Raw genomic sequence first — 25,976 nt, 5'->3', positions numbered from 1 at the left:
TTTACTGTTACATGTATATACAGTCAATTTAAAGTTGTCGGGATCTTTGTTGGCGTTGTTTTGGAGATAAACAAGCAAACACTACTCCGGTTGTTCAGAAGACGGAACAATGAAAGAATCTTGCAAATAAAATGCCGATTTATCCGGCAAATTGGTGAAGATATGTGCTCTGCAGCTTCGCACAAAATCTGACTCTCTGAAGTAGTGACAGTGACAGCAAAAGAGGAACTACTCCGAAGTAGCTACACTCGGAAGTCAAGTACCTGAGAAACATTCTTACCGAGATCAAAGAAGTCCAGCTTCAATCTGTCTTCGGAACACCCTGACCAGTAGACCAAGTTACGACCCTCGCCTGGCCATCCACCGTTTGGATGCACACACTTATCGTACTTCAAATTCTTCAATGAAGAATCTGCCAATCTGAAATTGCGAACAACAAAGGCACATGAATTAAATCTAAGTTCCTTCTGTGAATTAGGCCGTATCGTTAGGATGACACTTGATGAACGTCTTATTAATCTAGTCTTTTATTTGTGTTTATAGCATCAGTCTTAAGATGGCGGTGGAAAACATAAAACTTTTTGCATGGCGAAGAGGAGGGAAAGTGGGTTGCAAATGCATTGACGTATATAAAAATCTTATTAAACCAGTTATAAACATACCTGACATGCTTGGAAATGCTCAAGTCACATGAATCCTTCAGCATAAGTTTCTTTCCATTAGTGGGGCTGTTGTCTAGAAAAAACACAACAAGATCCATGTAAACATGAGCCACATATGGGCAAAGAAACCTTTGCTTGTGTAAGACCGGTGATTTTGCTCATGGAATGGACAGTTTCCATGAAATTTTCCCAGAACTCCACCACAACAGTGTGTAATATTTAACAATTAGATTATGAGCTCGAGATTTCTATCGTGTGATAGTTGATGAGGGCGAAGCCCGAATCAACTATCACACATAGAAATCGAGAGCGAATAATCTAATTGTTTTAGTATAAATCTACTAGACGTTCAAAACTTAACAACAAGACAGGTTCTCGTTTTTATTAAATAATGATGTAAATAAGTCACACAACACGCGGATAATTGACAACTTCACCACATTCCATTGGCTTCTGTGTGCGCGTTTGCATTTCATTCACGATTTCTTGAAACCGTTATATGCCCGAAACTGAAGGAAAAGCCAAGTTTTTTTATTGTAAAGTGACGATTGAAAGATGTACTGGCGTACAAGGGCCCTTGGAAGTCAAGTTTTTTTAAAAAATTCGAAAACGTAAAAGATCAAAAATTGTTGTTCGCAAGGAAGAAACCACATTGCACTGTTTACGGCTTCTGTGTGCGCCTTTGCATTTCATTCACGATTTATTTAAACCGTCGTTTGCTCGAAGTTGAACTAAAAGCCGGATTTTCATTGTGAAATGACAATTTAAAGATAGACTGACTTACAAAGGCCCTTTGGAAGTCAAGTTGTTTTATATGTAGGAAACTTGAACGATAAGAAATTTATGAAAAGTTGAACGATTCGCCCGCAACCTTAAATTCGCATTCAATTTTGTTGTTTTATTAAAGTCTTATTGATGCATAAAAAAACTTGCAGGTCGAATCTGTTAAGCCTTTCTTTTACTGCTCCTTGATGGGACGATGAAACTGGGTTAGTTCGCAAAGACATTTTAAACTTTATTTCCACAAAATGTCTCGGTGAAACGCATCTCTGAATGTTATAAAATTATAGATTCGCCCGCTTTTAAGAGCGTAAATGAATATTAATTGCTTTTCTTACCGTGTAAAATCTTCATTACATATTTCGGTACAGTCTTTATCTTCTCCAACATCGCCCGGAATAGTAAATAATCCAAGTCCTTCTTTACGGTCAATTTAAAAGCGAAAAAGCGGCGACCATTCTGTTGACAACCGCACGCTGTTTCGCTACTCACCTTCTACAACAGAATAGAAGGTGAGTAGCGTAGCCAATCAGAGAACAGCATTCGTGATAGAACGCTAGTAGATTTATACTAATAATGGATAGACTCATTTCACATAACAAAGCTGACTAACAACATAATTCTATTCTTCAATAAACCGGTCTGGCCGGCCAGTCCTGACTAATGGAAAGCGCCTTAAGATATGGTCGAGAACAGGAAAAACGAAGAAAATAAAGGTAACCAAAAGAGAAGATAGTTACCCTGAGGACATATCACTTTCTTGCTGCACTTGTGATGGATGACACCATCCCAGTCAAAAACAAAAATCATGTCGGTCGCATTACAAGCACTGCCTCTGTTTTTGGTGAAAATAAGATGAGTGCCATCAGGTGGAGAACAACCTGCGTTGTTAGGTACAACGCAGTAGTCACCGTAACTTCGTATTCCACTTTCTGTAAACAATAAGATAAAAATACTTTAGTGTAACATTTGGTTTTTTCTCTTATAAATTCTAAACACAACATATATTTCAGTGCTTTAGTGGCATTCTGAGAGTACTACAACAAGTTCTGAATACTGGCTAGCTTTTCTATTCTCAGGCCATATAAACGCGCGAAAAAGCCATCCCGGAACAATTCAATTAAGCTGTAATGTAATTTTCAATTGATCAAAAGTGGAGATATTTTTTTTATTGACATTTACATTGTTCGTTTTCTTGCCTCGGTTTTTATTTCAGAAAAAATATATGCAAAATTAAGATTAATAATGAGGATAGGGGTTTTAATGTTTTAAAACACAATGTTAAATGGCAAACGAGTTTTCACACAAATTTTAAAACGTATTCAAATTTTTATGCAGTTATGATGAACATTATAACTTTCAAGTTGCTTCGTTAAGGGAGCTACAGGCAACACTGGTGAATTTTTTCAAATATTTGCTGACAAACTGTAAATAAACACTGCTGATGGAAATATACAAAATATTTAATACAAGTGCTCACCAGGACAATACGTGCATGGTTTTTCTTCCATTTTAATCAAGCTGGGATCACACTGTTTCCCGCCACAGCGCGGTTTGGGATTGGTGCAAGTCTTGTGCCTTCTTTGCTTGCCTTGCTCGCATAACTTGTCGCATCTTCCCCATTCACTCCACTCGGTTAATCCACCATCCACTAAAACGAAAATATTGATACTCTTAAGATTTACGATATTTTTTTATCAAGTAAATGGAATTTGGCTTCTTGAAACAGTATAAAGATGCAAACATGCATATTCAGAATAGATGAAGACGTCATCAACTAAAGTCACCGCGCAAAATGCTGTCAGAAATACATTTCAATCTAATACCGTTAAGCTCCGATTGTAACAACCATTTTCACTTCCGGACTTAGCATGCAGCATTTTCCTACTTGTTGGTGTACGTAGATGCCACAGGGTAACAAAAACAGGAATGTTGTAATCAGTTAGAGCCACCTTAAGGGCTTTGATAAAGGCACCTTCAGATACATCTTCTCTCAAAAGAGTCTAAAAAAAGCAAATTACTTGCAAATTACTGATCAGTTTTATTGTTTCCAAGTAACCCTAAGATGTATTTTACCTGGTTTTCTATCTTCGTCACAATCATCTTCATTCACCCAATACCAGATCACCCCGGGATTTCTCATTCCACCGTCCCAAATCCAATCAGCCGGCTGCCGATCCGTGCCACCCCATATAATTGAGCCCGAGGGGTAGTAGGTGGGGTCGTCGGACGTAGTCAGTAGAGCCATTTTATGAGTTCCTGTGGCGTCGAACCATGGCATTCGCTTGTTTAAAGACTTCCACCAAGAATACTCCCAGTTGCTAAACTTTCTTGTCAATTGCACATTTGTTTGCTTGCTATTTGTTGCCATGAAGCTGAAAAATAAAGCAAAACAACGTGCACTTCTGAAAAGGCAGCTAATAAAACCTTCAGTACGCTTGTAAAAGCTTGTTTCTTATTTACATTGCTAAATGCTGGTGATACCTTAACTATTTTTGATATAAATTAAGATATACTAAATATACAAACTATCGATATCGATGTTGTTATTGTTTAGAATTTACAAACACTTGCAATTTTTATTTCGCGAGGCTAATAGGCAATAACAGACAACTTCTTTTCTTGATATCGATTTAAAGAAACTTGCGCAATCATTGAAGGTGGAAAATAAGCCACTGCTGGAAAATAACAAAGCAGCTGGAGCATTTTAGCAGAAACTTCATTCGTAAAAATAAAAGCAATTTTTTAGTATGAATTAATAAGAAAGCACTACATTTGCATGCGGCTATATACAATCCCTTTATTTAAAACAGGTTTTAAAGATGGACAAAGGCGTTCACTGCTTCTAACCTGTATGAAGTTGGAGCTTCAAAGATCCCTCCCCAGTGACGTCGAGAATTGGCATCCATCATGTATTGAAACGTTCCATTGTTGTTGAGATTTTTGATACTGTCTGCTAAATCCAGGATCGAATAGTCCCTGTTTAATCCTGGAAGGAACTCATTTCTGAAATAAATTAATCGTGAAAACTTTTATTGAGACTTAAAGTGCGATAATAACGATAATGAAATAGTTGGTAAACATAATGTTATGACAAGACGGTTGACATGGTGGGTTCGAAATTACTCGGCTGTGTTATGAAAATTTGATGTTGACATTTGTTTTCCACAACAGCTTTTTTATGCTTTCAACTTAAGACTATCGGTTCCTAACCACCTTTAATAAAATATTATTTTCCAAATCATCCCCTTAATATTTTTTTTAAAAATATGAATGTTAAGAAAAGTAAAAAAATAAAGTAAAATAAAACTTACAGTTTATCGTGTTTAACTTTATGAAACTGAGATATGTTTTTCCTTCTTTACCTGCGAGGAACTTGAGCCCGCGTCCAGTTGTTGTGAGCGCTTGTCACAATCAAAGTGAATGCTCCCTTAGCTGTTGTCATGTCACAGTAGACCGGGAGGTACTGGGCATCACTGATTTTTATCATTTGGAAACCATCCTCATCGTACTTGTTACCAGCCCTCAGTCCGCGTAATTTTAGGTCATTACAAGATAATCTAGGGCAAGAACAAATAGTCTTATAAATTGTATGTGTGAAGCACATTTTTGTGGATTATCGATCAGCTGATCGACTTCCCAGGTCAAATGTACATGTTATTATCCTTGATATAAGTCAGCTGTCAAAAACACGGTAAACGAGTTAAGTCACTATGTACAATTTTCCACTAACTTGGTGAGTTTACTGGTGGATGCGAAACGACCAAAGTTGAAAACGAACCGACCTTTCTTAATGGCACGAATCGACCAAGTTGAGTTCGAACTGGTTGAGTACTAGTCGACGCTTATACGAAACGTACAGTAAATGAACCAAATAACTTCAAGTGCTCATTTTTTAAAGATGCATCCAAAAACGTTTAGTATATCAAATTGGTTTTATGTTTTTGCCAACATTCGTGCCACTTACCAACTTACAGGCTATCTTTATGAGCGTTTATATATTAAAGCCCCGGACATAAACAGTGCCAGGGAAAGGGAAAATGTGTTCGCTCATTTCATTCAAACGGGACTTGTCTTTGTCGAGGTCATCGTTTTTTCGTACATTTTAAATCAGTGAAAATTATTTTGGCTGGGCTGAAGAATATTGCTTGTTATAATGGCGACTTTTTTACAAATGGTTTCCCTATTGAAAGTCTGTAATTTTACCTTGCACCCTCTCTCATCCAGAATCTCACAACACTCGGGTTTGGCTTCTCTGTTTCCAAGTAGGAGGCTGAGCTTGCACCACTATTATATACCAAAGAACCTGAGGAATCGTCCACAGTAGATGCGCTGCTTAGTAAGAGGTCGTTAGATAACGCCAATCTTGGCATGCGCTTTGCTAAGTTGCTGTTCTCGTCCCAGGAGTCGAACTTCTTTACCATCTTAACTTCGGTTTGTTTGTCGCATGTTGAAAGGAATGTGTAATTACGTGGTGCTTCCCAGATCCCTCCCCAACGGTTTTCTCCATCTGCCTCAATTCGATACTGGAAGAATTCCTGTTCGAAAACAAGGCATGAAAAGTTATTGATTAAAGGCGCAGTATCATGAGCATCACTTCGAAAAGTCAAAAGTCAAAAGAAATATTTACTACTTTAACGGAAACTTTAAACTAATGGTCCAGCTTGATTAAAAATGGCTATAACAGTCCACTTAAGTAACAAAAGTGGTATTAGCATGAGATTTCAATCAAAAAAAAAAACATCTGGCAGACGTTTTCAGACTCTGCCCATGTGTCTTGGATAAATCGTTAAAAAACTTAATACACTTTGATCTCCTTTGAATAGTTCACTGAATATCTTCACCTTGGTGTTTAAAAGCTATTAAGAAGGAATTTCTACTCAGACCGCGCCAAAATGAGAATTAGTGGCACAAAAATTAAAAATCACAATTCTTCCTATTTCGCCCAAAGAAAGCCTATGGTAGGCCTAGAATCGTGGTGGGATTTTTTTCTTCAAATATTCTTTAAGCCGGTCAAAAAATTACAAAACCTTATTGACCCCACGAGTCTTCAAAAACACACAATGTAAACATGACTCATACCGTCTCGTAAACTTCGCTCTGGATCATTCGCATTAAATAAAACCCCGTTTTTGAGCCTAGAAATGTACTTTTGAAGCGTTTATAAGTCATTTGAGTCCAAGTTTTCTTCTTTAAGTTAATTTTCACGGTCACGGCGAGCCGCTGAAAATTACTAAAATTCGGTTGCTCGAAATTCTTAATTTGGCGCTCTTTTTCGAGAGACAATTTCCCTACCCGGTAAAACTGCAAATTACTTGAAACTCAGATATTTTAAAAGGGGAAATGCTGTTCTAAAACGTGATGTAAAAATTTGTTTAGGGCTTTTTATAAGCGCTGCGTCCGAAAGCTCTCAAAATACGGATAAACACAACATTACCTGTCACTTCACTGTAATTAACAGCAACATGCTTTCGACCAGCAAATGAAAAACGTCTTGAATCCAATGTTCCGGCTTGTATTTTTCGGATTTTTGGATGTAAAACACCGCAAAATGTTCCTGTTTGACTCATCTTCAATGCGATATTATCCAAAGTATCGAGTGAAAGGCATATTTAGACTCCTGTGCGAAAGCGTGGAGACAGCGAAATTAACCAATACATATCCGTGTTGACATTCAACTTTACAGCTTTGTACGATTCTCTCGGAATTCTCAGATCTGACGTCTCATCCACATCACCTGTTTAACGGCAGTCCATAATAAAACCTTCTTGTGTCAACGCTTTTCTTTCTGAACTAAAATACTCGATTGCTGTTCAACACTAACACGGTCCATTCATGAACCGTTGACCTCCGATCTTAACTGAATTTGCATGTCACGCAACGGCTTTGTTATGGTCACTCGTCAGGTTTTCGTTGCTTGATTTCCATAAATGGAAAAAAAAATATATATTAATTAATATTCTTCGGTATTTGTCTGTTCAACACCCCAGAAAGATTTTGTTTAACGTACCTGAATAACATATTACATACATATATCACAATCTCAGTGTATTTTCGAGTATTATGTCTGTTATGTCACAGGATACGTCGATCCATCTTAAGTGGTCAAACAGAGAAAGTTTATTGATATAGCTCTCATTAAACAGATAAAACTTGCTAGTTTATTACATCACTTGATAATTAATTACACATTACTATACAGGCACGTGAAGTTAAAAAGTTTACATTCTGCATAATTGTTATCCCTCGAACGTTGAAGCAAATTTCCACCCGAACCGTGATACGGAGGGGGGGGGGGGAGGGGGTGAGGAGAGGGGGTGCGCGGAAGAGAGAGTTCCGGGACTGGACTACCGAAAGTGTTGTTATATTTACCTCAGCCTGCTAAAATTGACATAGTTTGGTTAGCTAATCAAGTTATTATGCTCAAAAGCTGGAAAAATAAATAAAAATGACGAAAATGAATATTTTGGCTATAATTATGACGTTTCCATGGCAAGGTCAAAAGTCCTTGACACACCGTGAGGTGACAGATATATCCGAAAATTTTTGCAATGGGTAAATGAACAGAAAGTTCCAGTATCATGAAGAAATTCCTCTTTTCAAATTTACGAAAAAAATCTCAAAGGGCGGCACACGTCCAGGGGATGTTAACCGAACATCAATTACTGAGTATTATGCTGCCTCTTTGCAACAAATAAAATTTTCAGGCCTGAATTGAGCAGTTTTTAAGCAAACCAAACGGAAGACACCACCTTTTTAATCGAAACTCGTTATTAAACGCGTACTAGTGCTACTCGGCATCGATTAGCCCCTCTACGCCAGCCAATTCCCAAAGAAGAGCGATGAGCTGGACAAATAGTCCACGATGAAATGTCGCACGGAAGCGAGAATATGGATGCACGTGCTAAAATAAGGTCAACTTCAGAGTACACATCCCTGATCTCAACACTGCGAGTGTGCCCCGAAATATCTCGTTCACATGACAATACCGTAACAACGACTTCTCGTTCGTATCGTTTGTCGGAGGCGCAAGCTCCTCCAACTAGTTTCTGAAAGGAGCAAATGACCTCTATCAACAACTACTGCAGATTTATCGATTACCAAACCGTGGGAAATGTTCAACTGAAGCCACTAAATGCAGGCTAATTAGATTACGGCTCTGTAAATATTGTCTGTTTCTAAGACGTTTTGTTACTTAACGAAATAGCCTTTGTGCATTTTTTAAGGCCGACAAGCAACTTTGTTTTTTATTTCGCTCGCTGATACTTAAAATGCTCTTAAACGTTTCTGCGTGTTAAAGTTTCAACAAGTTTGCCACTGTTGCAATTAGTACATTTTGAACGCTCGCTTACTGTATCCGAGCCTTTTAGTTTGAAGTTTTGTTGACCGGTTTTGTGTATTCCTTTAATTGGACAACAAAACGTAGTACCCGTTGATTAGAAATATTGAAAATACTCGATTTTTGTTTTATGTACTGTAAAAACGAAAATTAACTGATTTACAGGGTTAAAATAAAGGGGGAAAAGGGCTTACATAAAAAACAACAACGACAGGAACGAATCATAACTCTGAGAAAAGTGTGTTGGTTCCGGTTTCACTTTTCTCATAGTCTCCTGTAACATCATTCACAGAGATGTATGCAGCTCGTTTTTGTGCGAAAAAAAAAACTTCAAAAAAAGTCCAGGCTCATCATATGGTTAGATAACATCAGTAACTTTTATTGCGCGCGTGGAAATAGATTTTATATCGGGTAAAAACGCCGGCTATGAAACATGAGACTCGACTTCAGAGAAAAACTTATGTACCTCAGTAAACAAACAATTCGCGGCAAAAATTGCAGCATATTGATGATCTCTTCAGAAAGAGAGATAATACACTTTAAGATTTCAGGGATCCTATCAAAGTAAACTGGACTTATGAACCTTAAGTTTTAAAGTAAAAATAAAAAAAATTATATTATCTTTGGCATCTGTGCTATTTGTTTTATGAAGACAAACAAAGCAAAAACTGGCCTTCCGCTTGTCTGTGAGAAAAGTCGCGTATTATTGCCAGTGTTTTGAATTCTTGTCACCCACAATCTTGTACGTTTTACTTCCTTTAAACCAGTATTTAGCATGCAGCTTATATCAAGAAAGTTTAAAGTTTTAAATTCACATATTTTCGGGCGGGAGCAATGTATTTATAATGACGCACGCGATCGTCTATTGCAGTCTTCACGTTCACGGCCGGAGAAAGATTTACAACTTCCTTCCTTCGTACTTTCTCGCATAGAAATCTCCTATCAGGGACCGCGCAGGAAGAATTTGAGTGGGGGGCTGAAAGTCGACCCCTGAAGTGAGTAAACTTAGGGGGGGGGGGGGGTCCGTGGAGGTATGGGGGCATGCTCCCCGAGGAGAAAATTTGGATTTCAAATTCACTTTAATAGCGGAACTTGATGCATTTGAAATTTAAACGTTCGGCGCTTGAAAGGTTTTGGTAAAAGTATTGCTTGAAATGACAAAAAAAAAACGTTAGGTAAAAACACGTTGCTCCACAAAACGTTCGATAAAACTACTTACTGATCCACCCTGACTACTCATGAACCTTTCTCGGGTTCCCGGGTATGTTGAAGTACCGGCAAATGAGATGTTACCAGAAGGAATGAAAAAAGAAAAGGCAATTTCACTTAAAATTATGTTTCAAAATCAATTACCTTTAGAATGGGCTTGAAAACAAACCGTATATTCGATTAATTTTTTTCATGACTATTGCGGAAGGGATTGCGTGACAAGCAACTTTGTCAACATGTAATCGGAGCACAACAGTTGTCTGGTTGATGTTTAACGGCCGACCATGAACGTTAACAACAACTGACAACGGGCCAGCATTTCGGTCGAGAAATCAAAGGGTTGACACAAGAAGGGTATATTTATTCGACGGCTGTTTAACAGGAGATGGGAATGTGATGGCAGACCTGAGAGCAGTTTTAAAGTTGAATGTCAACACGGAGATGTGCTGAAGTTGTCGACGGCACGCTTGGGAATATTCGATGAAGATGGCGATAGAATTCGAAATTCGCCTTATACTCGATATTTGGAAGATATAGCGTTCAAGATGATCTTAACAGGGAGCTTCTGCTGAAGATTACATCTAAATAGCATTAGAAACAAGAGGGAAGACTGAAAAGAAGACGTTTTGGACTGTCTGGTCGGAAGAATGTACTGGCTATTGTTTACATTTCAGTGACAGGTAATTTTGTAATTATAAGTATTTTGAGAGCGTTTACACTCAGCGCTTATAGAGAGCCCGAAATAAATTTTTACACCAGGTTTTAGAACGGCATTTCCCCTTTCAAAATATCTGAGTTTCAAGTAATTTGCAGTTTTACCGGGTAGGGAAATTGTCTCTCGAAAAAGAGCGCCAAATTAAGAATTTCGAGCAACCGAATTTTAGTGATTTTCAGCGGCTCGTCGTGACCTTGAAAATTAAATTAGAAAATAACGTTTGGACTCAAATGACTTATAAACACTTCAATAGTACATTTCTAGGCTCAAAAACGGGGTTTCGTTTAATGCGAATGACCCAGTGCGAAGTTTACGACACGGTATGAGTCATGTTTATTCTATGTGTTTTAGAAGACACGGGGGGGTCATAACCGTTTTGTAAGTTTTTGACCGGATCAAGAAATATTTGAAGAAAAAAATCGCACCACGTTTCTAGGCCTACCATAGGCTTTCTTTGGGCAACACATCAAGAATTTTGATTTTACATTTTGTACCACTGCCCGCTCGGTCTGAGTAGAAATTTCTTCTTAAGTCATAATGTTAGCTCAGTTATGGCGACAAATGCGTAAAAAACCCCAAGATACTGCCCCTATAATGCGACGCAGAATTTTTATCTTGATCAATGCGAATCTGTAATTATCTACTATCAAGTACTCTTCGCTCCTTGATCCTTGTTGAAGCCAAAGTGCAGCTGATTTCGCTTTCGTAAACGGACGATGCCATCGTTGGAAACCAAGCTTTTCGTAACGGACGGTACCTTATCTGCTCTAGTTTAGGCCTCGACTTGAATTGGTCGAGACTATGCTCTGATTAGTGGATAAAATTAGGCCTAGACCTAAGTTAGATTCACGCTTAGATAAGGGATAGGTATGGGTCGACTCTCTATAGGTGTGACAGTTAAGAAAAGCACCTTCCTGGGGCACCATATATAAATAAACTGTTCGGGGGTTTTGTGGATCAACGTGATGGTGTAGTGGTGAGAGAGGTATATAAGCATACCAGAGGTTCTGGGTTCCATCCTAGGTGGAAGCATGCACTTTTCTTTTCCATGATAGTGAAAAAAAGGCATCGACCGTTTACGAAAGGAACGCGTGCGCGACCATTGTTCTGAATCTTGTTCAATACGTTATTATGGTGAAACATCTTGTATTACCCTGGCCTTGAAGGACATTGCAACGCAAGGTTAAATTACACGAAACAACTCATACATTCATTTCATCCCCTCATTGCAGCCTCATAACTAAGTTAGATTTTTAATTATTTCGAAAGACTTCCTATTTCTAGGAGAGACTTACCTGGGATTTATCATAATCCTTGATGGCATCGGCAAATCCAAGAATCGAGAAGTCATCTTGTAACGAAGGTTTGTCTGAGTTTCTTTGTTTGATGTTGTCCTTGTCCCACCCACTGTGAGTTTTGCTTGTCACTAGTAGTGTCCAGGGCCCTCCCTCAGTTGTGAAGTCGCAAAACGTTTTGAGTTCATACTGTCCAGGAGGTTTTATTGCAAAAATGCCGTCTGAAGAAAATCACAACACACCAAAAAAGTTATTGAAGTTTTTCCATCTCTACTTTGATGATATTTAAATGCAGTGGAATGCCTATTTCTCGGACCTCCAAAGGACACGGAAATTGGGTTCAGATATCGGGAGTCAAAAAATTCTGGTGCAGTCTTCAACTTGCCGAGGCAAGTTCAAGGGAAACAACTTTTGGTTTGAGTTATCCCGAGGTTCGTAAAATCGAGAGTTTGAGAAATTGGGATTCCTGGCCACTGTAAGAACCTTTGAATGAATAGTAAATTCAACGTTAGAACGAACGTTTGATTGATCGAATAAACTAACGACCGACCGAGCAATACCCAATTCCCCCTACAGGAATTCATAGCACATGTAGTTAAGTGTTCAGTGTTCTGCGTTGCCAAATTTAGTCTTGGACTTGTATTTCTAAAAACAGCTATCATGATTCCCTGCAGGCGCGTCGCAAAGAGGGGATGGGAATTGATCGACCGACCTACCGACCAATAAGGCAAACGAATGACCGCCGAACGAACCATCGATCAAACGAACGAACGAACGACGAAAGCTTTATACGGGCCAGGTAGCAGCTCTCGCAAGGTCTCACATGAATGGCTTGCTACCCTTAGAGAGAACAATGACACAAACAACAGAAACAATGCCCCAGAAACAATAGGAACTGCTGTACTAGAGGACCAGTAGAATTATAAGCTTAGTACGGGAGATGCTACTCTACTGCTTTATTTACCAACCACTATACATTTCGATAACTCCTTGCAACTTGCCTGAGACTGGGTTTGTCTGAAGCCCCCTGAAGTAAACTTCCATACAGGACCTAGGCGTTTCATAAGGTCCTTCTCTCATCCAGTACCAGATGTAGGAAGGTTGGCTCTCTTGGCGGTGACCATTTATCCATGGTGCAGGATGATAGCTTTTGTCATCGCCTAAAGAAATAATGACGGTGAAAAGTAAAATAAACTTTTAGTTAAAAATGATTGGCTTTTGTACGAAACATTTGATAAACAAGCAAGAATTATTAGCAGTACTATCAATCAATTAACTAAGGTTTAGTCCCATGGTTAATGTTGCGTATAATTAATTAAGCCAATTACAAAATGCGGAAAACCGTGACAAGCAGTAAGGTACCCGTATCCTCTTCCGATTAAACGGATTCCCCAAACCGACCAATCATAAATAACGATGATAGTATTTAACGTTGGCATTATCCGTCAAAGCCAAAAATAACTTCTAGTACTAGTTGTACATATTGAAAAACGATAAACCGCGTCCAACCTAAGGAATTATAGATCTGAGAACAAACTCAATGTTCCAATACCGCGCACCAACTATTAGAAAAAATAGCTTTACCTTTAGCGGCGCCGTTTTATGGAACAGTCTTCCTTTCAACGAAAGATAAGCAGTATCCCTTGAACAGTTTCAAGGTTTACTAAAACAAATACTTTAAGGCGCGGCGTTCGCGGAAAGCAGCTTTTTCGTTATAATAGGTTATCATCTTAATATCATCTTTCAAGGTTTACTAAAACAAATACTTTAAGGCGCGGCGTTCGCGGAAAGCAGCTTTTTCGTTATAATAGGTTATCATCTTAATATCATCTTTCAAGGTTTACTAAAACAAATACTTTAAGGCGCGGCGTTCGCGGAAAGCAGCTTTTTCGTTATAATAGGTTATCATCTTAATAGGTTATCATCTTAGAATGTAAGTATTTATGTAAGTTAGGATGATATGTAGTATTTTAAAAAGCTGATAATTTATATAACTTACCGAGTAAAAATAAAGATTACCCATTCACAAATCAGCACCCTTGCCTTTTCCGCGGACGGCAGCATTTTCAAGGCAAGTGTAAAACTTACCAAGCCAGGAACTTTTTTTAATAGCCAGGGCCAGGTCCAATTTTAAATTGAAATTTTTAGTTCTGCGTTCTGCTGAAGAGGGGTGTGCAATGCCATCATTTATTTACGTAATTATAACAAGGTTTGTCCAGTTGTCTACCTGTAATCGTTCCCCACCAGTTGGAATATGCATCACTGGATGTCGTTAGCCTGGCACCCGAAATCCATGGCATTCGTTTTTCGATTCCACTGTTAGAATACTCCCAGTTGTCAAACTTCTGGATAAGTTCAATATCCGTTTGTTTGTTGTCTTCAGCTGTGAAAGTGTATCCCCGTTGTGCCGTCCAAATACCTCCCCAGCGACCTACGGAAAAGTCAGATCTAGCGTTAAACATAGTTTGAAACTTAGCAGGTTATCATTACTCCAAATTCAGCGTTTTATTCCATAAATACATCAGTTAGTCACATTTGTATTTATAAGAGTATTTATTACTGCTGTGCTAATTGAGGACACTGTAAATAAACAACAGATATTTGTAAATAGAACAGAAGCATTTAAAGAATCCAACTGGCAGGAGGCTGGCCAGTTGACAATTTACATGACTTGATCGAGGAGTTGAGCTCCGATCTATCGAAAACAAATTAAGTTAGTGCTCATTCTCGTCCCTAGAGCCGCTAGTTCCTCTTTTTTAATTAGCCCGGCCGGCTTCGCCTGGGATAATAGGAACGAGTGGCTTTTGCTCTAGAGACATAATTTCTTGATTGGCTAGAACTTAAACAAAGATAATCTTAAATCTAGCCAATCAAATCAACTGTGGTAAATTCCCTTTTATCAAAGGGATTTTAAAACCGTGAATTGATTTACCAAGTTTGAATTTCTGGAAAATCAAATCATGTGTCCCCAGAGCCACTTGTTCCTCGTGCCCAAGGCTGTAGCTAATCCGGCAAAGAGAACAAGCGGCTTAAGGTGAAGGATTTGAACCACGTGCACTCGGCCATGCTGTCTTCACTTTTACTGAAGATAATTAATATAATAAGTTCAAAACAACAATGACAGGGTATGCTTACTCTGTAATCAGGTAGTAAGGCTATCATTACACTTATAGTCATCAAATAAAACTTAACCTCGCATAAGTAGCGTTAAAATGTTAACTTTTCTAGCAATTGTTTCGACTCTGTATCCCCTCTACACTCCAGCTAAAGGTACAAGTTTTAATTTTATCTGCTTGTAGCTAGAGGCAATCGTATCACTTGGTATCCATAATCATAGTATAATTACCTCGACTTTGAGCTTCTAAGCGATACTCGAACGTAGAACCAGCCAAATTGATGTTATCCTTGATACTGTCTGCATACTGAAGGATGGAGTAGTCTTGGTCAAGCTTAGGAGAGTTTGGGTTTCTTAATTTCACGTTCTGTGCCGTCCAGCTATTGGTGTGACTTGTAACCAATAGAGTCCATCCACCGCCATCACGTGACATATCGCAGTATGCCATGATTGGCTGGGAGCCTACAGGATAAATCTTGTAGACGCCGTCGGGATAGTGATGGTTCCTTTCCTCGCTAACTTGCCGTAAGTGGCGGCATGATATAACCACTGAATAAATAAATGTAAAGCAAAGCTGTTACCCAGGATTTTCAGTGTAGCACTTTTTATTACACTCTACAAGGTTAAACCGTTAGGTAGCATGTAACCATTCATTGACATGAAAGCTTCATAACTTTTTTATTATTCTGTACAAAAGAGTTCTATATTTTACGTCTGTGGATGAAATATAGTGGGCGACTTATCAAAGAAAAGCTATTCAACACCACTCTGCGGTGGTAATATTGTGGTATTATCAAAAAAATAGTTGTTTATAGCTAGAGTAATCAAGGGTAAAGATAGGGTACATATCAAGAAGGTGTATTGTATATGTAAAGCAGGGGTAAATTCTATTGTAATTGCTTATTGATATTTAGTGAAGAAAGAGGTTCCTTTTTCCACAGTTGGGGGACATTGTGGTGTAGTACGGTTGGTAACAAATGCAACGGAAAAGCAACCGCGTATAATCAGCATACTTTTTCATTTTTACATTATGTTTCACTCACTAGGACAACTCTCTGTGTTACAGTCCTCTGTTTCATGTCGGTCCCCGGGGCAGTCAGCTCCGCCGTGCAATGGAAATGGATTGTCACAGAACCGATGTCTCTTTCTTTTCCCGCCATCACAGCCCTTGTCACAGACCGTCCAGGAGGACCACTCTCCCCAGCCTCCATCCCGCGGTACCACCGCTAACGTAGAAAGGTAAAATCGAATTGTTATAATTGAGTCAAAAGTAACACAAATTTAAGATTCATTGCTCTGTGAGAACGCGTATTGTAAAATTTCAGTCGGAATGGATAAATACGTCCTGGGCTGGGGAGTAAACTTTGGGATGAAGATTTGTGTTTTATAGATGTTTGGTAAAAGTGTCCGAACATAACAATCATGATAAGAAAAGCAAACGAAGTCCTGTATTTGTTAAATCAACATTAAAGGTCTCTGAGAATACTATAACGAAGTAAGATACAAAGCGAGCTCTTTCTATGGAGGCTTTTAAAGAGCTATATCGTATATTCCTGATGGCTTACTAACGTAAGGATATTTAACCCTATTCATACCGGGCCTTTTTCTTTTTTGGGGGGGGCCCCCCCCCTATAAAAAAAAAAAAAAATTTTTAAGAAAATATTTTTTTTTAAAAACCCAACATTTTTAAAAATTTTCCAAAAACACAAAAAAAACCCAAAAAAAAAAAAAACACAAAAACAAAAAAAAATACAAAAAAACTAAAAAGGTAAAATAATTGCATTAAACAATAACCTATCCATCCAAATTATTTCCAGATAAATTTTAGATAAACGCGCGAAGTTTGGCAACGTTTGGTTAAATCATGGAAAAGTAATAAGCGTTCAAAGTCAGCGGGGGTACTTCCTGCAACCCTCCCCAGTCTGGATAGACTTAAAGGCTGAGACTGAGATTTGGTGGGTTTAGTTTTGAAGGGGATATTTTCAGGATGAGAGTAGTCTTTATCCTCGGAATTTACCGGTAGTGAGAAAAAATGGGAGATTTGTCTGTACTGTATTTTTAACACTTACCAGACGCACAGCCATCTTTGTGATCAAAGCCACCTTCGCAATGACAAGACTTTTTGTTTGTGCAGACCTGAACACAAATAGATCGGTGAAAAATGCATTATGGAGAATATCAATTTAGTGTTAACACTTTGAAAGGCTTAACGATCTGGTCAATACTCGAACCCGTGCTTTTAGCTTAACTCATCACACATCAGTGATCATCTTTGGCTTCACGTTTACATATTATTTACTAGCTCTGGATAGTATAATTAAGAGCAGATTTATTCTTGAAACCGTTTGGAATAAAAATATCATGCTAACAGTGCAATGTAACGGTCTAAAGGGAAAAAGGCAACTGCTCAAAAAGATACAAAAAAGGAGTCGGTGTAAATGTAAACAAAAATAAATTCAAACTATCAGACACTAAGTCTTAACATCTCTTCCCTGGAGAGAATCGCCTTAAATAACAAAATCCAGGCCTGAATAGAGATTAATTGTCTACCTACATTATAACAACAAACTTTTGGCTACCCAATTTGATGAATACAATAATAGATTAATTCTAGGACTATTTCTACTTGAACAATTTAGAACAATATTTAACCTCTACTTACCCCTCTTCCACCACACTCTTTGTTGTTTACCATTGGACACTTGCCGATGTTGAGATCATTAAATGACTGGCACTTGTAATTGACACACATCTAAAATATTTTTCAAAAAAAACGAGCAATTTGCATATTGTCTTATACCAACTGACAGTATAAATCTGTCGAGCAATGGAGCAATGTTTGCAATGGTTTGTGTTTCACGGGAACTTCTACTTTAATTAAGTTCTCAAGGCAAAAAAGGAAACGGGTAATTGTTATGGCTTAAAAAAGTCTGCATGACTTGGGAAGCAGAAAACCTTTCATCCCAAAATTATATAAGCTATGGTAATAAGACTTGTATGATGTAAAATGCATTTACTTAAAAGGTTATTGTGACGCATGTGTTTGAGGTGATAATTTAAGGAAATCGCCCAATTTAAACAAAAAGAAAAGACGAAAACCCCAAAAAGGACTACAATTCTCAAATAAGACGACTGAACAAATTTTTTGAAACATGTATTTGCCAAAAAAATGGAGTTTCAAATATTTTAAAAGACACTCGCATTAAAATATTGCAAACAAAAATTATCCGAATAGTACCTTATCAGCTCCACATTTTGTTCCCTCTCTAACCATTCCAAGACCAAGATCATCGATCGATTTTAAGGATGCGGCACTGCGGAAATGTAGGAAAAAGAAACATTATATAGTTATAGTTATGTTACTTATTATTTTTTTATCATCTTCGAAAAAGAAAGCCGTCAGTATTTTACCAGTCATAGCAAAGTATTGGAAGTTTTGATGGAGCGCATTTGAGCTAACCCCCCCCCCCCCCCCTCCCCGTAAGGTTTTTTCCCAATTTTGACACCCTACAAGGGACTTGTGCTGTTTATTCATCCTAAGCGGAAAATTTGGTCAACCATGTGTCCATGGTATATGACGTCATAAAAGAGGTCTGCAAAAATGTCATGTTTATTTTTTCATTTTTTAAAAGAAGTGTGATTTGTATTTTTATCCATAGCATCTAGCTTGATTTTGATCAACGTTATTTTGTGATTTCTAAGAAAAGTTAAATCCAAGTTGGGGATCCAAGATGGCGGCTCTTATGACGTCTCAGCCAATTAAAATTATGTCATCTTGTAGAGTAAGCTAAGGGCTTCTTCTCAGAGCAAAATAATTTCGCTACGCCTTAATATAACGAAAACTCCGGGGAGGGGTTCCATCCACCCCCCCCCCCCTCTTGTACGATGATGGGGGTATGAGTTTGCTTGTACGTCCGATGGTTAAGTCATTTTCCTGATAGATAAAATTACTTTCAAAAGGAAGGAAAACTCTTAACAGTAATTTTATAAGGGAAAAAACCTCAAAAAAGTAATAATAATCCAAAATGGAACAAGGGTGGTTACGATTTGGAAGATTTTACCTCGTATTACGAATTAAAAAATAAAAAAAAATAACACATTTTTAAAAATATAATATTTTCAATATATCACTTGCGTGACTCTTGTTTTTTCTCATGTTTGTCGAGTCTTTTCTCACTTGATTTAGACTTTATAGATATTCCACAAACGTTTAAAATATGTTATCATTTAGTTATGTCAGAAAGTGATAATGAAACGTAATTCCACACCTGCACTGCTGCCCGTCAGTCAGAGCAATCTTAGCGTACGTCCATCCATAGTCAACAATAGGAGCATTTCTGCTGTCTTGACATTGCAGCTGGCCACATAAAACGTCACTATAAAAATTCAAAAAGTTTGTTATCAGATTATCTTACTGTTTTCTTGATAAGGATGCTTAAGGGTCAATAATTCTGCCTTTGAAACTAGTTTTTAGAAAATTATATGCTCCTTTGCCATACATTCACAAGACAGTACAAGAACCATGATTCTTGTAAGCATATCTCTTGTAGGAAAATGGACATTGGCTGGCAAACCGAGCGACAAGACAAGACAAGACAGAACGAGACAAGACGAGACGAAACGAGACGAAAAAGCTTGGACTTGCAGTTCTGGATGCCATAATTAATAGTTTAGATCGGATCCAAATGCAACTGATTCAGGTCCCATGTAGAACTGTTTGTCTTCTTGTCAGTGCACCAATCACTAGGGATGGGTCATGATAATCGTGGCGAAAGATCCTATGGCACGCTGTGTGAAAAGGCACCTCAGGCCTTTCACAGGCTGGTCATTTTTTTTTTTGTTTTGGAATCTATCATATGGAAAAAAAAACTTACACAGGGGTACAAATATTAAGCATGCACGTGTTTCGTATACCTTGCAGCACATGATGAGTTGGTAGCTGGATCACATGTACCATATCCTGCAGCCTCCGTGTTGAGTTTGTCATAGCATCCTTTGCCAGCGTTTTTGGCAGCTATAAATGGTTGTAACGATTATAAAAATAATATAATTTTGATCAACATACATTTTATTCTCATAACAGACAAAAAATGATTATGGGAAAGATTAGGATATTAAAAGATAATTATAAGTATCACTATTATAAGTATCACTATCACTAGAATTCGTATGTGAGGATTACTCTTGGAATAAATGTTAGGTTTGTGTATGCCCTCGTTTATCTGGCAATCCCAAACAATCATCAACCAAGGTTGTCAAAATAACCTTGTCAAAATTATAAAACTTCCATGTCCACTTACTAGCTCCCCATAAGTCCTTGCACTGTGTTTCGTGAATTTCACTGCATTTCCCAAGGAAGCAAACAGACTAGAAAAGAATAAAAAACCTTAGCTTATGAATAAGTCAGTACTTAAGTTAGAGAATTAAAAAATAATAAATTGTACATGTAGAATGACGTACGTTTGAGTGATTTTTGTCTCCGCTCTCTGTGTAGCCTGTCCACCGCTGACCATCATCACTGTAGTACAGGAAGAAGCCCGTCACCCAGTCATACCAATTCCCTCGTCCTTGTATTAGAATTTTGTTGAGCGTTTTAACCTGATATTAGAAATAACGGCAGCAGGTAGTAAGAAGTTGCAGGCTTAGTTACTAATATCTAACGAGCGTTAAAATCAGTTTAACGTTTTTTTTTAATCACTTCTTTTAGTAAATGCTCAAGCATGCTTCGGTGAGCGAGAACGTCAATATTTGACGTCTGTTTGTATAATCTTTAACCCCTTCTACAAGCTGTAGCAATGGCCATTTTACGTCACTCCCGTAATATTTGAATTTGAAACTTTGTCAGTGTGACACGTGATCGTTTCTTCTCGAAATAAATATTTTATTTACGATAAGGTTAAGTTTAAATTGATGTTGTTATACATTATATTTGTATGCAATTTTAAGTACTAATAAATAGTCACATCCCTGTGCCTTGGTAACCGATGCTTGAAAATCCAATATCCGTATTTCTTTAAAAGTGTCACAAATGTAAATAATAAGCGTTTTCTTTTTCTTGCACACATACATACAGCTAATTCGAGAAAGGTCGGAAAAAGAGCGAAAGGTAGGTTGAATAGAAGAACAAAGTTACTGCACGTACTAAATACTAATAAGATGGCAACACACAAACGCGAATTTTACGTTTTCTTTCTCTTCAGGCATGTGGAATTTTAGAAGAATTTTCAAAACTCAAACACATGCAACAGAAAAAGTAAAGCTACAGGAAAAGTCGTCCTGAGAGGAAAAAACAAAATCAGTTCACGTGCATAAAAACAAATTTGTACATTTCCTCTAGGCCAATTATGCAAAATTCAAGTGAATACCAGACCACCTTTCGGTCTTGTCGCGTGCACTTTTGTGCTTTTTTCCGACAACCTTTCTCAAATAAGCTGTATACTTTACTAATCTTACGCACCTTGCCAAGATCAACTTGTATATATTCATCTTTACTTTTCTTTGCTGCACACCAGTACTTGTTGTTATGTAACCGTCCATAATGAGGAAGATCAGCTGATCTTGATGACGTGGCTGTGATTTGGTTGTCCTTTATGTCACCGTTCTGCATACCAAGCGGTTCCACGCACTCTTTAAAATCAAATAAATGTATATTTAGAATGTATATAGTTAGAGGATGATTTTTCAAAGCAGCACAGGTATAATTATAATAGTTTGTTAGTTAGTACATATTCATTTATTGGGAGGCGCGGTGGAATAATGGTTAGTGTTCTGAACTCTGGGTAGCGCATTCGGAGTTTGAGTCCTTCTCGAAGAGACGTGGCTCTCCTCCTGCCTCTCTTTGTCAAATACCGGTGATTCGTTTGCCAAAGGAGTTATATATTTCTCAGACACGCAGTCGCTTATCACCGTGACGTCTTAGTGTTAACTGTTCACAATGTACAATTAATATCCTAATTCCAGTTCTCAAACCATCAATAGCTTGCGTGGCAGACAGTCTAAACCGCCGCTATCGAGGATTTTGTGACACGTCCGTCTGCAACACAGGCTAACCTTCAAACGAAAACATGCATTATTTTACATGGTTGATATCCCCATGTCCCAGTCATCTCCCAATGCTTAGCCTATAAATCCACTCCTAAATGAATACTTGGACACAGGCGTTATTTTTTTAGATATGCAATTGAGAAACTAACCCTTTCAAAAAAGGAATAGATATATGGCCCGTTATTAATTTCTGACCCTAACACCTTTTGAAAAGTATACTTGGGAATTCTTACCTTGTTTCATGAACCATATCTCTAGCCTCTGTACATCACACCCTGACCACAATACCATGTTCCTGCCAGCGCCAGGCCAAGCTCCGTTGGTGTGTATACATTTACCAGTCTGGATATGCTTCAGGGATCGACCTATCAAAATCAAAACGCAGGTATGTTGATGGAGCACGTATATGTAAGGCACGTGCGGGTGTTATTGTCATGCAATCGTGCAATCGATCATCTGAAACTTTATTTATAGTCGCAGCAGAATTGTAGAAATGAGCAGTAGCAACGTATAACTTGGGCAGGCTGATACGTTGTTGTTGCTTTACTTTTGATGAACTAGCACTCTTAATAATGGTAATAGTGAAACGGAAGTTTTAATGCTGTTTTCGGTCGTTCGTCCGTATACACTTATAGAGGGGGAACCACGCTTGCAGCTACGGGAAGTTCGGGATCTAACACAGCAAAACAGTCTCTCGGAACGCCAGAGAATACGCAGTTACTTGGCTCCAACAGTAGAGTTTATTCCAATAACGTAACCAGTGCGTAAGCGCTGGCAGAACATAGCCAGTGCGTTAGCAGGAAATAACCGAAGAATATTTTACAATGCTGTTCTACTTAAGGGCGAGCTAGTGACGCGATACAGATTACATCATACGAGAAAACGCTATTTTTGAGAACATAAACAAACGTTTCTAAGCTCGATTGGCTAAAGTTAATCCTAGTTCTGAAACATTAATTACTTTCAAAAACTCGCAGGTGGATTACAGCTTTCTGCAGGTTGCATTAACAGTTTAACAGTTATCTGCAGTTATGATCTCACAGCTAACAAACCAAAACAATAAATTCTACGTTGGATTTTCTATGTTTTTAACAGCGAAGCGAATAAATAAAACTAAACCAAATAATCATTTTCCTCTCGTTACATTCCTCCGACCTTAGCTTGAAACTCTCCTGAGTCAAGCAATTAAAAGTAACTATCGAAGTTCAAAGCATTCCTTAAGAGCAAAGCATACTTATTGTCACGTTTCTGTGTATATATTGTTAAATTTTAAATTTTTGTATTTGATTTTTGTGCCTGGACCGCGGCATTAACCGAACAAGCCTAAATATACTGGCCTCGGGGGTCCAATAAACTAAACGCTTTATCATTAAATCTTCTCCTGTCTTAGCAACTTTTAATTTATTCTCGGTAATTAACAACTCTTCTTTCATTTGGGTAGTAAGGCAAAACAAATGCTTGATAGCTATCTTAACTAAATGTGCCTTGTAACTACTTCATTTTTCAATACTTAGTCTAAAATTATGTTCATAGATCCTTTTGTGATCTCTTTGAATTTACTAACACGTCATAATCTTCGGATACTCATGTTCCTTGTTTCACAATTCATCGTTTTAACAGCTTTAACAATAGCTGCCTTTAAATATATTCTGAATATCTTGGAGGGTCATCTCGTGGTCCTTGTATTGCTAAAATTGTCATTTAACATTGCATCTGCAACATTTTCAAATAACTGGTCCTTATTCATTAGTTGGGATGTATCACACGCATCATCTGTATGGTTAGGATTATCTGCAAGGTGTGCAAAATAAGGCTTGTAGCCATCATCTTTGTACGCATCGTGCCAGTCGTTGGCAATTATCTTGGTAAACGAACAGCTGGGATGCTCACGGAATGGCACAGAAACTTTGTCTTGAGTTTTAACTTCATCCCGTGTAGCACTGCAGGACTCTCCCTCTTTGCTTTGTCGTTCTGTTGGACGCAATTCGTCTAAACGTTGTGCTTGAGAGGTCATAAATAGGTAAAACACAACAAGAATGAGAATCCAAAATGACGAAATAAACTGATAATTACTCTTGTGGTACTTCTCTCTCTTTGGATTAGCCTTGGGCTTTCTTTCCTTGTCCCCATTAGCAGAGCTGTTCCTTTCAAGTGCGGCTTTCTTTGAAGAAGGTAAGACGAAGGTTCCCATCACACGATCGCTTCCTGAAGCAGACGGTTTCTTTAGTTTCATAGGCCTATCATTTAATGTCAGACAGCTGTTTCCCAAATCTATCACAGCACCGTTCTCTTGTAAGAAATCTTGTCCAAGTATGGCTTCGTGAGTAAGGCTTTGCATCACATGGAACTGACCTTGGTACTGGATACCATTTATCTTCAGTGGGACTTCAATCTTGCCTAAGATCGGCACCCGTTCTCCATTTATCGTCTTTACAGAAGGAACGAAACCATCAGTCATCCTTGCAGGTCGATGGCCATATATCTTTTTCACCACTTGCTCGGCCATTGCTGAGACACATGCTCCAGTGTCTACGAGTAATTCAATTGAATGACCTTCAATATCTCCAACCATCGTGAGGTCACTAGTCTTCAGTTCGGTAGTCGTCTTTTCTGGCAGCATTGTTTGTCTGTGTACACCGTTCTTCATGCCTGAATTATTTCTATTATGTACGTGTCCAGGCGGAGACGCCTCCTTGTGGCTAATTGACACTTCACGCTCAACTTCCTGCTTCTGATCTACATTTGGTCTGGTAACACTGTCTGAATTTTTCACGCTTCTAGTTTCTTTTATTGGGTCTGGTAACTTGGCTGACTCTTGTTGTCTGGAATTTCGTGCTTGGCGATGTACATCACGGATTTTACGCCTCTGGGAACTAGATCGATTCCAGTGTTTTCTGAACGGCTTGTTTTCTGTACAGTGTGTAAAGGCATTCACGAAAGCTTCGTTTTGTGGTGTATCAAAAACAGGTGGATTAGAACGTATAGCCAAACCTGAACCGTAGAACGAACGTGCATTTCTGTTTAACACAGCACGATGGTTGCTCGTCATTTTCGGGTTTTGTGGCTGTGGGCATTCGTCATTTGACTGGCTGGCAACCACAGGTTTTGGCGCACGCGCTGATTGACTTAGGTTCTCTGGGACAGAAGCTTCATTTGGTGGCTGGCTTTGGAGCGGCACAAAATTATTAGCAGGATTAGTCGGCCGTACATTACTTCTGTTCTCCGGACTGGTATTTCTTGCTCTTGTCACCTCACCTATGTTTGGGTGAATTTCCTGGCTCTGTACACTTGTTGGTTCATGGTCTTGACTAGGCACTTCCTTCTTTTGGACTATGGGCACGCTCCCCTTAGCTTGGCTTTCATTCACAGGGTTTTCCTGCTTTTGCTTTGGCAGTGTGCGTCCAGCTCGACGTGCTGTTCCCTCTGTATGTTGAGCCATAGTCGCTGAAAGGTCTGCATTGACGGTACTAAAAGTACCTATGCAAGGCGGGTTGGCGCCAGGATTGGTTAAGGCTCCCGTTTGGCGGTTTGGGGGCATAATTTCTCTTCTTCTTGGCTGGTACTCAGAATAATACTGGTATCCGCGTGGATTTTGCCTCTGTACAGGTTCATGTGCTGTATAATGGTTGCCTGTTTGATAGTACTCTCGCTGAGGGCAGTTCTGTTCAAAGTGACCTGCGACACCACAGTTATAACAGGTAGGTCGTCCATAACGAGTTCGTTCTCTAAGTTGTTGGTATTCATACCTGTTACCATAGCCACCTCGGGCAAGACCACTGATTCGCGCGTTTAAGCGCCGGTCCTGTTGTTGTAACTC

The 25,976-nt window shown here is 38.5% G+C and overlaps 1 protein-coding gene across 2 annotated transcripts in view; it reads right to left on the bottom strand.

The window, feature by feature from the left end:
- LOC144637459 (uncharacterized) overlaps window positions 1-25,976 on the bottom strand; it is a 52,021-nt gene that overhangs the window by 371 nt on the left and 25,674 nt on the right. For both annotated transcript variants that reach the window (XM_078496517.1, XM_078496518.1), the window contains exons 23-44: window positions 22,393-22,524; window positions 21,573-21,742; window positions 20,576-20,713; window positions 20,416-20,482; window positions 20,030-20,129; window positions 19,384-19,491; window positions 18,354-18,429; window positions 17,778-17,867; window positions 17,185-17,251; window positions 16,159-16,341; window positions 15,347-15,664; window positions 14,228-14,431; window positions 13,002-13,160; window positions 12,001-12,221; window positions 5,649-5,980; window positions 4,808-5,002; window positions 4,293-4,448; window positions 3,519-3,817; window positions 2,923-3,093; window positions 2,183-2,374; window positions 663-735; window positions 281-420 (exon numbers count right to left, since the gene is read on the bottom strand). In XM_078496517.1, coding sequence (XP_078352643.1) covers window positions 281-420; window positions 663-735; window positions 2,183-2,374; window positions 2,923-3,093; window positions 3,519-3,817; window positions 4,293-4,448; window positions 4,808-5,002; window positions 5,649-5,980; window positions 12,001-12,221; window positions 13,002-13,160; window positions 14,228-14,431; window positions 15,347-15,664; window positions 16,159-16,341; window positions 17,185-17,251; window positions 17,778-17,867; window positions 18,354-18,429; window positions 19,384-19,491; window positions 20,030-20,129; window positions 20,416-20,482; window positions 20,576-20,713; window positions 21,573-21,742; window positions 22,393-22,524 — 3,591 coding nt within the window. The remainder of the gene's footprint in view (window positions 1-280; window positions 421-662; window positions 736-2,182; window positions 2,375-2,922; window positions 3,094-3,518; window positions 3,818-4,292; window positions 4,449-4,807; window positions 5,003-5,648; window positions 5,981-12,000; window positions 12,222-13,001; window positions 13,161-14,227; window positions 14,432-15,346; window positions 15,665-16,158; window positions 16,342-17,184; window positions 17,252-17,777; window positions 17,868-18,353; window positions 18,430-19,383; window positions 19,492-20,029; window positions 20,130-20,415; window positions 20,483-20,575; window positions 20,714-21,572; window positions 21,743-22,392; window positions 22,525-25,976) is intronic.

The sequence above is a fragment of the Oculina patagonica genome, chromosome 14 (assembly GCF_052425735.1).
Source record: "Oculina patagonica isolate OP01 chromosome 14, crgOcupat, whole genome shotgun sequence".
NCBI classification, from domain to species: domain Eukaryota; kingdom Metazoa; phylum Cnidaria; class Anthozoa; order Scleractinia; family Oculinidae; genus Oculina; species Oculina patagonica.
This window is presented reverse-complemented; position numbering and strand designations above follow the sequence as displayed.